At 41.3% G+C, this 13995-nt stretch overlaps 2 protein-coding genes across 5 annotated transcripts in view; one reads left to right on the plus strand and one right to left on the minus strand.

Annotated features, from left to right (window-relative positions):
* The window catches only part of pdxka (pyridoxal (pyridoxine, vitamin B6) kinase a), a 39892-nt gene that overhangs the window by 6420 nt on the left and 19477 nt on the right, over nucleotides 1–13995 (minus strand). For 3 of the 4 annotated variants that reach the window (XM_051905726.1, XM_051905727.1, XM_051905725.1), the window contains exons 2-3: nucleotides 5752–5856; nucleotides 21–104 (exon numbers count right to left, since the gene is read on the minus strand). In XM_051905726.1, the coding sequence (XP_051761686.1) occupies nucleotides 21–104; nucleotides 5752–5856 (189 nt within the window). Of the gene's footprint in view, nucleotides 1–20; nucleotides 105–5751; nucleotides 5857–10870; nucleotides 10926–11114; nucleotides 11405–13995 lie in introns of those variants that run through there. The other variant, XM_051905724.1, reaches the window with a different exon arrangement.
* The window catches only part of tmprss3a (transmembrane serine protease 3a), a 34331-nt gene continuing 32640 nt past the window's right edge, over nucleotides 12305–13995 (plus strand). The window contains exon 1 of the mRNA XM_051905701.1: nucleotides 12305–13094. The gene's annotated coding sequence lies outside the window, so the exon portion shown is untranslated. The remainder of the gene's footprint in view (nucleotides 13095–13995) is intronic.

Here is a 13995-nt window from a genome sequence, read left to right on the forward strand (position 1 = left end):
ACACACATATATACACATACCATATACCAGGTCTGGTTTTGCCCTCTTCAGCTCCTGTACAATATCCACCACCATTTCCAAAAAGGAATCATCCCTAGTGTATCCTGAAGAAAAAAATATAAATATAGAAAATATGGAACAGACCAATTGAAATGTGAATGTGAACATTACACCAACTCACCAAAAGTGATTAATATAATTTAAATTATGAAATGTAATTTCCATTTGTACATTATTTCTAAGGCATGATATAGGCATGATTATTGATAAAAGACTGTTGATTTCTAAAACCTCACCCTTCAAAGCCATGTCTGCCAACCCTGCCTAAAATGATTCACAGAGACAAATATAAACTGGAAAAAGACTGTCTGATCTGACAAGTCTTTAATTTTTTATCTGTTTTTATCTATTTAAGCGGCATGAACATAGTGGTCCATTTATGCCACTCAGTCATTTGATAAATCAATAAATCAATTGAGAAATAAACAATTAAGCTGCAGCAGACAGATTAAAAATGCAATTATAACTTCACAATCAAAGTGTCAGGTGCCATGGTGGATAAACACTCACGATGAGGAGGAATGCAGAAAGGAAGACTTTAATAATAATCCAGGAAACAAGGAAAACACCAAACACAAAAGTACATTACAGGCTTGTACTACAGACGAAAATGGGCGGGGTCTCGGACTATATAAGTGGCCGTCTCGCCTCGGCAAAGTGATTCATTCTCCTTCAGCGACGCAGATCACATCTCTTCGTTGATCCCGAGACTTGAAGCCGCCTTCTTCCTGCAAGCAGCTGGAATTCGCCGCTGATCAGCTCGCCATTCTGCAGCAGCAAGATCAGCTCGCCTCTCCTCTGCAGCAGCAAGATCAGCTCGCCTCGCCTCTGCAGCAGCAAGATCAGCTCGCCTCTCCTCTGCAGCAGCAAGATCAGCTCGCCTCTCCTCTGCAGCAGCAAGATCAGCTCGCCTCTCCTCTGCTCACCGCTCTTGTGCAGCCCTGATCAGCGCGCCGCCTCGTCAGCAGCTGGATCAGTTCGCCGCTCTCAAGCAGCCTGGTCAGCGATTCGCATCCGAGCCGCCCACAGCGCCGAGCGTTTGCTTACAATGTTCTTCCTTCTGCAGCCGCAGTTGAAAGCTGAAAGAGTGTTTTTCTTTGAGCAAATTTCCTGCAGCGTTGTTACAAATGTCGCGCCGCGATTGTGGCACGTGCAGAGACGGGCACAATGAGTGCGTCCGATGTCTTGGCAAGTCCCACGCAGAAGCCGCGCTCACTGGATCGATCTGCTCTCATTGCGAGAATATGAGTCTCGCCTCTCTGCGTTCGTGGATAGCGTTCTTTTCAGAACGCTACTCCGCCCCTCGCGCCCTCCCGTTTTCTTCCTCCCAGGAGCCTGTGTGGAAAAAAACAGCGGGGCAGAGGATCTCAGTGCTCGGATGAAAGTGAGCTTACGTCGGCTCAGGTCCCGTGTGCCTCACTTTCTCCACAGAGAGAGCCTTCCCCCGTCCACTTCTCCCGCCCGGACCAGCGCCCCTCTGCCATCGCGAGTGACCTGGTCTTGTTCGGGGGGTCTGACAACGAGCCGCTGGATGACAGTATGTCACTAGCGGCCTCAGACGCTGAGGATTGGCCGGACTCACATCTCAACTCCGCCCCCTTGCTGTCTCTTGAGCCGATCGACACCAGGGCTTCTATTGACTCCGAGCTCGTTCGCGTGCTCTCTAAGGCCGTCGAAGAGCTCGGCCTGGAGTGGTCTGTGCCTGAAGAACCAGCACGCAGCCGCCTCGACGAGTGGTTTTTGCCCAGACGTCGCCAGGCTCCTCCCCAGCGGGCAGCTCCATTCTTCCCTGAACTACACGAGGAGCTCACAAAATCGTGGCGTGCCCCATACTCTGCCCGCCTTCGCTCTTCTGCCTCTCACGCTCTCACCTCGGTTGACGGCGCAGAGCAGAAGGGTTATGACAAACTGCCGCCTCTGGATGAAGCTGTGGCCGTACACCTGTGTCCCCCTCCGAAGCGACAGGGAACCCGGCCCAAAATAGTGCTGGACCCCACGCCTCAGAAGTCGGCCTGATACCCAGATAAGGAAGAGGAGGAGGCTAAGTCCCACCGCGGCCGAACCACCCACCAAAATGCCTCATTCAGTTTCCCATCGTCCCGTTCAGTTCAAAATGAAAACTTGGTAACAAATCTTCTCGCAAATTCACCCAGGAGACTGGTTCTTTTCCCTGGATCTGAAGGATGCTTACTTTCACATCCAGATAGCCCCCCATCACAGATGATTCTTGAGATTCGCCTTTGAAGGGGTGGCGTATCAATACACGGTCCTTTTGTTCAGGCTGTCTTTGGCTCCCCGCACTTTTACGAAGTGCATGGACGCGGCCCTCTCCCCTCTGAGGCAGATGGGCATACGCATACTCAACTATCTCGACGACTGGCTCATCCTGGCCCAGTCGGAGGCGGAGCTAGTGGCACACAGATCCCTTCTCCTCAGCCACTTAGAGTGCTTGGGGCTCAGGGTCAGTTTTCCAAAGAGCTCTTTATCTCCCAGCCAACGTATCTCGTTCCTGGGGATTATTCTCGACTCAACCTGCATGAGGGCCGTGGTCTCGCCAGAGCGATCCCTGGCCATTCAGCAGCTCGCAAAAACTTTCACGCCTGGATCCTCTCTGCTGCTCAGAACGTTTCAGAGGATGCTAGGTCTCATGGGCTCAGCATCACCAGCCCTGCAGTTGGGCCTGCTTCATATGTGCCCACTACAGTTCTGGCTGAAACCGCGGGTCCCGCCCCAAGCCTGGCAGCATGGTTGCTGCTCACTCAAAGTGAACCAGGCGTGCGTTGCAACCCTGGCTCCTTGGATGAACCCCTGCTGATTCGAACAGGGCGTGGCTATAGGGACGATGTGCAAGAGGAAAGTTGTTTTCACAGACGCTTCCAAAATGGGCTGGGGAGCTTTGTGCAATGGTCACCCAGCCTTCGGTGCTTGGACGAGCTAAGAGAGCGAGCTTCATATCAACCGCCTGAAAATGATGGTGGTGTATCTAGCTCTCCAATCCTTCTTCCCTCTCTTGGCGGGACACCACGTCCTGGTCAGATCAGACAATATGACAGCAGTGTCCTTCATAAATCACCAGGGAGGGCTCTCATCCGAACCCCTCTTCACTCTAGCAAGATCCATCCTTAGAGTGGGCCCAGCACAGCCTGCTCTCACTCAGAGCAGTGCATATTCAGGGCATACTGAACAAAGGGGCGGACATGTTGTCCCGGAGCAACCTTCCCTTGGAGCAACCTTCCCTCCACCCCCTCGCAGTTCAGCAAATTTGGGATGTCTTTGGGAAGGCAGAGGTCGACCTCTTCGCCTCAGAAGACAACTTTCATTGCCCAATTTATTTTTCAAAGACCAAGGATGCGCTGGCCCACGACTGGCCTAGCCTCCTCCTGTACGCTTTTCCCCCGGTCGCTCTGATTCCCCAGGTCAACAGATGAATCAGGGAAGTCCTCCTGGTGGCTCCCCTATGGAGGAGCCAACCATGGTTCTCGGACCTGTCTCAGCTGGCATCCATGGAGCCATGGCCAATTCCCCTGAGACGAGACATCCTCTCCCAAGCGGGAGGGACGATTTGGCACCCCAAACCCGAGCTGTGGGATCTCCATGTATGGCTTCTAGACGGGAGCCTTCAGACCTCCCTGAAGATGTCCTGAACACTATCTCACAAGCCAGAGCTCCGTCAATGAGACGTCTCTACTCCCTAAAATGGTCAGTCTTTGCTGCCTGGTGTACAGCCCGGGACAAGGACCCATTTACTTGTGACATATCTTTGATATTGTCTTTCCTTCAGGACTTAATGGATAGGGGCCGTTCTCCCTCTCTCCTTAAAGTCTATGTCGCAGCCATAGCGGCCTCCCATGCTCCCGTAGCGGGACAGTTGATAGGGAAAAACAACCTTGTTGTTCGTTTCCTAAAAGGGGTAGGAGGCTAAACCCTCCCCGTTCCCACATGGGACCTGTCTGTGGTTCTCAGGGGCCTTAAGGGCCCTCCCTTTGAACCGCTCCAGACTGTCGACTTATGTCCTCTAACTCTAAAAACCGCCTTATTGCTAGCCTTAGCATCGGTAAAGCAAGTCGGAGATTTACAGGCGCTCTCCGTTAGCCCCTCCTGTCTTGAGTTTGGGCCTAACGTCTCTAAAGTTGTCCTGAAACCGAGACATGGATATGTCCCGAAAGTCCTACCCACACCCTTTAGGGCACAAATGGTCATTCTCTCTGCACTTCCTCCTTCCCAGGATGTGATCAGGAGTTGAACCTACTCTGTCCAGTCAGGGCCTGAGGACTTACATCGATCGTTCCGCCTCTTTTCGTCAGTCGGAACAACTCTTTGTCTCCTTCGGTGGTCGTACGAAAGGTCTTCCGGTCACAAAAAGCCCAGGTTATCCAGATGGATAGTCAATGCTATAGCGCTCGCTTACTCATCTTTGGGCCTACAATGCCCCATAGGTGTTAGAGCACACTCCACGAGGGGCATGGCCTCTTCTTGGGCATGGTCCACTGGCGTGTCCATTGCGGAAATTTGTGAGGCGGCCGGCTGGGCCTCGCTGTCCACCTTTATCAGATTTTATAATCTAGACGTCACCGCATTACAGACGCAGGTTCTCTCTGCATAAGCCTCACTAATGTGATCAGCTTATGAGTACTCGTTTAGGGCCCTGACCAAAGTCTGGGTAATAACATATTTTTTCCCTTTCCCTATGTATGCTCTAGGCCTCAAGGGAGCTCCTAAAATATATAGGAACGGGAGGACGACCATAGTGTGCCCAAGTCCCCTATCTTCCGGGATATGTTATGCTATGTGCATCCGTGCGAGCCCTCCTCAGTGCTCCACTCGGATGCTCTGTCGTTCCCCCTTCATGGCACGGCGTGATTGTATAATCCCCATTGCGTCTTGCCTAAAAAGGCAGACAACGCAGTACATAGTGTAGTATCGAAAGGGAACGTACTCGGTTACTAACGTAACCTCGGTTCCCTTAGATACGGAACGGAGTACTGCGTAATTTGCCATGCTATTCGTAGGACGCCTCATGCCGTCGCTTCATCGAATTAAATCAGTTTGCCAAGCCGAGACGGCCGCTTATATAGCCCAAGACCCCACCCATTTTGGCAGGCTCGAGCGGGCTGGTCAATGGTCGTGCAGTTTCACTGCGTGATTAAAAAAGGCTTCAGAATCGGTGAAAACAGGAGTTTCCCCGTTGCGTCTTGCCTAAAAAAGGCAGACAACGCAGTACTCCGTTCCGTATCTAAGGGAACCGAGGTTACGTTAGTAACCGAGTACGTTTTCTACATTAACAATAAGATTGAACAGTATACAGTATTTATCGAATGTAATCACATTTTTGTACATTGTTTATTTCTGAGCTCTGTATTTGCTGGATGTGGAAGATTCAATCAAATTAATCTGTTGTAGCCCTTAACAGAAAGTATCCTGTCAGTTTTTGGCCCAACAGAAACACGCTCTCCCTGTTAATTATATAAGGCAGGGTTGGCAAACATGGCTTTAAAGGGTGGGGTTTTAGAAATCAATGGTTTTGATGAATAATCACGTCTAAATGTAATCATCATACTGAATCACATCACTTTTAATGATTTTGGACATACATAATCCTATTAATCTGCTTGTCCTGTGTCTGACAGTAACTGAATAATGTGCATCCGTAATTAAATAACAGCAGACACAACAGGAAGAAAAGACCTGTACCTGTGAGCACATAGTCGTAATGGTTCACATTGTTGAGCTTGATCCCTTCATACAGGACATGCAGTTCATCCGCAGTCATCACTTGACCTTTCCAATGCTCATATCCTGGCAAGAGAAACACCTTTATAGAGGCATCATTCATATGTCGGCTATGACGCCTATTCATAATACAGTACACTCTACTTGTCTTATAAAACAGTTACTACATATTAAAAATATCAAGGACATTTAAATTGAAATGCTATCCCTTAGAAAACATAATTCCATTTTAGCTGCCTATCTCAGTTTAATTTTCCAAGTTTGATCATCCATATTTTGCCTTTAACTTCAAATAAATGCTGATGAAGCCATGAGATAAAAAAAAATATGTATATCATTAAATCTAAAACCACATATCACCCTGGAATACAAAAATGTTTGTTTTAAAACAGATTTTTAGTGTAAATTATATGCTTTGATCACACGCTGACAAGCACAGAAACAAAACCTTCACAGATTAACTGTATAGCAGTCCAATATTAAACTCTTTAACTAGGAGAAACAGGTGCTGAGAACATGGATGAGCCCAACGGCTTCTCACACCTGCCCCTTAAACAAATGTTAGATCATGTGACGCCATAACTAAGCAAACAGTGTTACACTGTGCAAATTCAAGTGGTATTTTCCCACTTATGATAAGCAAACAAATAAATAAATACAAATAAAATAAAGTGTACTGAGCAGCACATCTCATTAATATCCAGATAAATTTAAACAAGCTGAGTGAAAGATGACAACAGATGCTAAAATGACTGTTCTTAAAAAGTATGCATCATTTATACGCATTAAAACTTAAAAAGCTGAGGTATATTTCCATTGTCAGTTAAAAACAGGATGTTGGCACAAGGGCACATGACTAAAACAATAAATAAAGACTGCACTGTCTCATCTGACGAGTCTTTATATCTGCTGTATTAAAGGGTTAGTTCATCCAAAAATGAAAATAATGTCATTTATTACTCACCCTCATGAGGGTGAGTAATTAATGACATTATTTTTGAGGGTGAGTAATAAATGACATTATTTTCATTTTTGGGTGAACTAACCCTTTAAGTAATTTATTTGACACAAAAAAAAAAATCAATTAAAATTACATAATTATATAAAAATGCAGCAGACAAATTAAAAATGCAATTATAACTTCATATTAAACGTATTATTACACTACCCATAGTTTTGGTTACGACATTAACAATTAGATTGAACATTATATTTTTTCTTATTTTTTTATCAAATTAATTCTAAACAAATCAATTGATCTATTTAGCACTGTGTTTAAACATTTTATGACAGATTATTTAATTAATTTATCCATTTCTCAGTTGATTTATTGATTTCTCACTGGAATAACTGATTTCTCAAGTGATTATTATGTTTCATTTTGCTTTAGTGAAATTAACTGGGGAAGATGTCATGATGGAATAGTTTAGGACAAGTTTCTGCATCTGTGTACTTCTTGTAATCATAAAATCACATGAATACATGTGACACTAGTGATCACTTAATCAGTAACAGTGCACAACATTTTATTTTACATGCATAACTGTCCTGTTTACTGTCTAATCCCAAAAATAGAGCTCTATTCCCCTTGAAGGCAATCTTCTTCAGCCTCTCTAACTAATGATATTATCATCTGATTCTGAATGCTCTACAATAAACCCTCTTTTACTTCACCTACAGTGAATGACCCATTCAGTAAATGATTTCAATGCTGCAGTGTTCAAGTCGTATCCCACGTTACATAGAGTCACTAAATAAAGGGATTAGTAACTATATAGTATTTTTTTAGCTTCATTCTCACCTTTTTTCACATTGCAGACATAAATTAATGTACAAACTACCAGATACCACTGTGTGACATCAATTTATGGGAAGAAAGGGAAGGCTTTTTCAAAGAAAAGAACATAAAATGCTTTGTCTGAGAAATTAAGTGAAAACTGTGAGGAGTAACAATGAGAAAGCGCCATGAGACCCCGAAGCAGTGGGAGTATTGTTACATTCCTTGTCACAAGAATGTGAGAAAAAAAGAGCAGAAGCAGGGTGGATAGAATGGGAGCAGCAGTGTGTGAACAAAGACCCTTACAAAGCCATTATGGCTCTAAGCAACAGGCCCTCAGTAGGCTATAAAATCACAGCAACGGTTAACCCATTCAGTGCAAACATGTTAAAATGTCAACAGGATGTCCAGTTCAATAAAAAGTTACTAAAAAAAACACATGAATACACATGAATTGAACACAAGTTTTTAAAACCAATCAATGCCCTCTTTTCTTTTTTAGCCTACCCTCTCACTGACCTAGCCTAATGAATGGGTTGATTTCAGTGCTGTAGGGATTGAGTTAAACATACCTCTACCTCATATCTCTCACAGACTAAAACACAGCATTGGTGTTTTCATTATTGAATAAATTTGTATTTTGAAGAAAAAAAAAAACTTGGTTAAATGAATAATTCAATGACTTACTCAAAAAAAAAAAAACAGTTACTTGTTTTGTTCCTGAATTAATCAGTATTTTGAAATCAGTTGAATAAATACAATTCAAAAAACAGTCACCTTTTACCATAACCTCCTACACACTTTGTCCTCTGTGGTCTCTGGATCCATCCCCCCACTAACCACTTCTCTATTCTAGATCCTATTAAAATAACGGACACTCTATGTTCCATCTGTACACACTGCTTTATAGATATGCTCCCTCCTGGCAGTTAAAGCAATGCCTTGTTGTTCTTTCAAAATTAGGCAAAAAGTCACTATCCAAAACTTTCACCATGTCTGCTCCCCTCTGCTGTAATGAGGCTATCACAACTTTCAAGAAGCAGCTGAAGCAAAACCTCTTTTGCAAGCACTTCACCACCCCACAACACTTAAAGGGTTATTTACTTTACTTTGGAACGACATGAGGGTGAGTAATTAATGACTAGGGTTGGGAACCGAGAACCGGTTCTCATCCGGAACCGGTAGTGGGTTTTTTTAAAGAACCGGAACCGTGCAAGTTTCGGTTCCGAAAACGGTTCTGGTGTGATGGGTGGGTGAAGTGCGGGGAGCGTATCCTTTAATAGAGACATCTCACATCATGAATAGGCCTATTATAGCAATGAATGCACTGAAAAGCCCTCGCGTTACTCATATACGTCAGATTACAATGCAGAGAGAGAGAGAGAGAGGTGCCCAAAGCTGCACGATTAATCTTTAAAAGATCACGTTCTCGATTTCATCACCCACATGATCTAATTCTTAAATGACAACGATTCGCCCGTGTATATTAAACATTTGAACAAAATAAAATCGCGACATTCAAATCTGCGTTCGCGCTGCCGTTGATCCAAAGAGAGTTGTCATGTGTAGATATAAACAGTTTCACAAACAACCTTTTCAAACGCACAGTATCATTATTTCTGTGTGACAAATAGGCCTATTCCTCATGATAGACACATTTTTAACAGTAAATTTGTTGCCACCTAGTGGCGTAACAATGCAATCGATACGGTCGTTATTTGAAGTCCAGTTACTTATTCTTTCAGAAACAAGTCTTTATGAATCCAACTCACAAAAATATTGTTTCACCTGTCTGAATCTTACATGTGTGTTCAATCATCTTATCTAATTTGTGGTAACACTTTACAACAAGGTTCATTTATGAACTAACCATGAGCAATACATTTGTTTCTATATTTGTTAATCTTGTTAATGTTAGTTAATAAAAATACAGCCCTTCATAGTTTGTTCATGTTAGTTCACAGTGCATTAACTAATGTTAAATACAACTCTTGATTTTAATAATGTATTAGTAAATGTTGAAATTAACATTAACAAAGATTAATAAATGCTGTAGAAATGCAGTTCATTATTAGTTCATATGTTAATGTAGTTAACTTATGTTAACTAATGAGCCTTATTGTAAAGTGTTAGCAAATTTGTTGAGATTAGGCTAACAGTCATTTTACAAGAATAATAAACACAAAAAGGACTGTTTGAGTCCAGTATTGTGCATTTTTCCCTTACTACTATTTTTTTATTAGTTGTTTAATTATTTCAATGGAACCGGAACCGGAATCGTTAGGCAGAACCGGAATCGGAACCGGAAAATTTCTCACGATTCCCAACCCTATTAATGACAGAATTTTCAGTTTTGGGTGAACAAATTATAAATGTAAAAAACATTCTTGAATCAGTATATTGAATGAATCAGTTGAATCACTGAATGATTCATAGTCTCACTCATAAAAAAAATAAATAAATAAAAAATAATTACTTGATGCCCCCTACTGGTGTAACGATATAATCTGCAGAAAGAGTGGCTGAAAAATCCCCACCACTACTCCACAAGCTAACAGTACATTGTTTGTATGGTTTATTTAGTTTTTAAATATATTTTTATTTTTATTTTTTTTCCAAGTACTGGTTGTGTGGTATCTTTAAATCTCAATAAATTTCTTTCTTCCAAAAAGGAGCAAACCACCACCTGTTTGGCACTGCTGATTACAGACAACATAACTGGATAAAACTAGGGAAAATGTCACACTGAGCTTACAGCATTGCTTCACTGAAAGGAAAATAATATTGCCACATGCTGCGAAACACAAAAGCTGAGCTTTACCCAGTGACATGATGAAAACCTTTCCACACCAAGAAGTTTAAACAATACCAAGATAAACTCAACCAGATAAAACTGATTACATTTTCTAACTCTTTCTTCTAAACATTACAATGTAAGTATATACTAGTCAAAATTTTAAACCCTAGCTGCAACAAGTTTTTCAAAGAAACCTGTCTATGAGGAGTAATCAGTAATGCCTCATTAAAATAAACTCTGAACAACTAATTTGGACTTCAGCCTTGATTACATAATGATTTGAAGGGAACAATGCAACTGTGACTGGGTTGTTGACATGACAGTGTCCTGCATTGTGACAATCTATTATTCACCATAAACTATTTTATACATGATTTTAATCATCATTTGTCATGTTAGCATATAATTTGAGCTAAAACTTACACTGAAAAATTAATATGAATTTCAGAATGTCTTAGCATTTGGTTTGACCTTCTTTTGCTTTAATGACAGCAGCAGTTATTTACCTGTGTGATTGGAGAACTGCACAGAGTTTATAGTGTCCACTTCAAAGCCCAGCACCTATTACAGCAGTGACACACACATGATATGACATGTTTTACATACTGACATGCATTGTAGTGGGAAACTAACGCTAATTTTATTATTGTAAGGGCTGTGGATGCAAATGTGCTGCAAATTAGTTGCAAAATAACTACGTTTAAACAGTAAATGACGCTGCAGGCATCTAATGCATCTACTGCCTCTTACCTGCAAAGGGAACGATGCAGATTTGTTTCCCACATATCCTCTGACAACATGACTCTGAACTGACAGAACTCTGCAGTCCATGCTTTATGCTTATGACGTTAGCTTAAAACAAATCACAACTAGCTTTTAATGTTCTCATTAAAATGTCACACCACCCTTAAAGACGAGAAAGTGATCAACCGTAGAAGATATAATAAAAACACACTTCAGTAATGAAAGACATTCAACACCTTTCTCTGCGCAGTACATGAATGGACGCTTTTTCTTCAGGCGTTTGCCGAAGACACCCAAGATCTCTGTGTACAAGAATGGACCAATCGCGTCAAAGAAGGATGGCCAGCGATCCAAGATCAAAGCCTCTCTGTTTAATGTTAAAGCACTGCTTTTAAAAAGTTTTAATTGAGTTAGTATGTTCTATGTGCTTTGCAACGACAATATATAATCACACTGTTAATAGACTAAATAAACTTCGGAGCATTTATATAATAAATAAAATAAAGCCGTTGTTTTTAGGTCAGTGTTATTTGAGCAGGGTTGACCAAAATTATGAATGTAAAAATCGGCACACTTAGCCTACTTCTTCAGTGTGAATTTAAAATGAGTTGGTCACACTCCACAGGAAGAGAATTTACTGAATTACATACAGTTCAAATCAATTCAAAACAACCACTTTTGTAAATGTGTATCCATTTTAAAATAAGACACATTTGAAAATAAAAGCACAGTTGCTTCACTATTAATAATTAGACTATTTTCTAACAATTACAAGGTATTACTCAAAGTTACAGAAGAGAGCTGTTCAGTCATGATATCAATTTGTAGGCCAAGTTGAAGTGTTCGTTCACTGTGGGTTCTTTCTGGAATTTCACGTGGTTTTCTGAATTATAAACATTTCATAAAAGTTATGATATGTCACACTCAGATATGTCACAATACAGAAGAAAATATCTGTTTCACATTTGAGGTATGATTATGGAATTTATGTTGCGAAAATCTTGTTGTTAACCAATAACCAAGTTTCCACAATACTACACAATTCCACAGCTTCCACTTTCCATGGTAGCAAATGGTCAGTGCTAATGTTGACACAACCGATATGAAGCATATCATTTTCTTCACAATGTTTTAGACATTTTGTGCTTTCAGAGAACAAAGAGTTCTCGCTCCCTTGTTCACTTGAGATGCAATCATTTTCTCAGCGTTTACCTTTGCTGAACAGTGATGTTAATGTCATTGTAGCAGGTATTTTTATGTTATATTAATAGTGCCTTAGTAGTTTTTAGTAAACAGAAAAGGAGTTTATCACTGCTTTGAGGTCAAGAAAATAAAGTTAAAGTGAAAGAAACCAAATTTAGGCCTCACTCCTTGAGAGCCCTCATACAATTCCAACACTTGCCCTGTGTCATCCTACAACATCACAGTGTGAGATGAGTCTGCATGAATGAGCATTATCACTCTATTGATAATGCAGAAGATTTTCTTATGTAGTCATGTACACGTACGCAAAAGTGTATCTGCGTGGGTTTGTTCATTTGTGTGTTCATTTAGTGAAGGTATCAGAGCAGAAGATATATGTATAAAGGATGGCGATAGGACGAGTGAAGTATGTTTACACTGAGTGGAGGACACAATGTTCATCTAGCTTCACATTGGAAAAGGCTCTATATAGCAGCAACAGTCAGTCACAGCAATGGTGAATTCAGGAAGGAAACTAGGCCTCAGAGACGCTATCGCAGGTGCCACTGTGCTCACAAGATAACATTTCAAAGTGCTTGACCTGGAGGCCATATGGGTATTTGTGGGCCTGATACGTTTGTCATGAATTTCCACTGATGCTTTTATGCTTTATTTCAGTTATAGTGTCATTTTGTGTAAGCTGTAACTGCACAGATGAAGAAGCCGAGACCTCAGGTGATCAGGCAGGCCGCTTGAGACACATGTGGCTGCTCTCAATGAGGGATGCAAAGAGGAGAGAGAAAGGTAAGATCACATCTGTACCAGCTTGTTTAAACAAAACACCTTTTTAGTATTCACGGAAATGCAAATCCCAAAAACATTAAAGATATAAAATTAAAATAATTACATAACAGTCATTTTCTTTGTAAATTCAGAAGGCAAGCCACCATAGGTGAATAGAGTAGCTAATATATTAACTAATAGATATCAGCATACTTCCCCAAGTTGCAGTTGTGTAAGTTTTCTGAAATGTTATGACTGCATATGCAAATACTATTTTGCATTTTGGATTTTTTTTAACAACACCCAGAAAAAAAAAAAATTAATTAAAACCATTATATAGATATTAATAAACCTGTAAAGTTGAATGTAAGTAAGTGCTACTGAAGTGGAGATTTCTGTCTCAGTGCATGAGGAAACGACCTTTAAAGATAGGAACTGCAATGGAAATCTAGAGACGCAAAAAGATAAACTGTCTATTTTGGATCTTCCTAGTCTGAAAGAGGACATTTGTTGGTACATTTGTTCTGTTTTTAAGCAACTGATCTTGTTATATATAGACATGCCTGTAATGAAGTCTAGTAGACAGCTGTCCTTTGTTCCACTTTAACACCACATATGTCACCTGTGCAGCTCTGTGTTAAAAAGTATCATAAAGATGGCCTACTGTTAGCCTGCTATTAGTAATAAAAAATTCATGAAGTTCTGGGATGCCTGACCTGTACACTTACACACATTATTTATGACACAAAATAAAGTGTCATGTGACATACAGCAATATACCGCAGTGGTTCTCAAACATTTTAACTCCAAGGTCCCTCATTGTCCACAACAATATTCAAATGCCGCATGACTTTTCCAGTTGTTTTACTGGATAAGGATTAATGTTATGGATTTAACAAAAAATTGTAGTTACAATTTGATT

Source organism: Ctenopharyngodon idella, chromosome 9, assembly GCF_019924925.1.
Source record: "Ctenopharyngodon idella isolate HZGC_01 chromosome 9, HZGC01, whole genome shotgun sequence".
NCBI classification, from domain to species: Eukaryota; Metazoa; Chordata; class Actinopteri; order Cypriniformes; family Xenocyprididae; genus Ctenopharyngodon; species Ctenopharyngodon idella.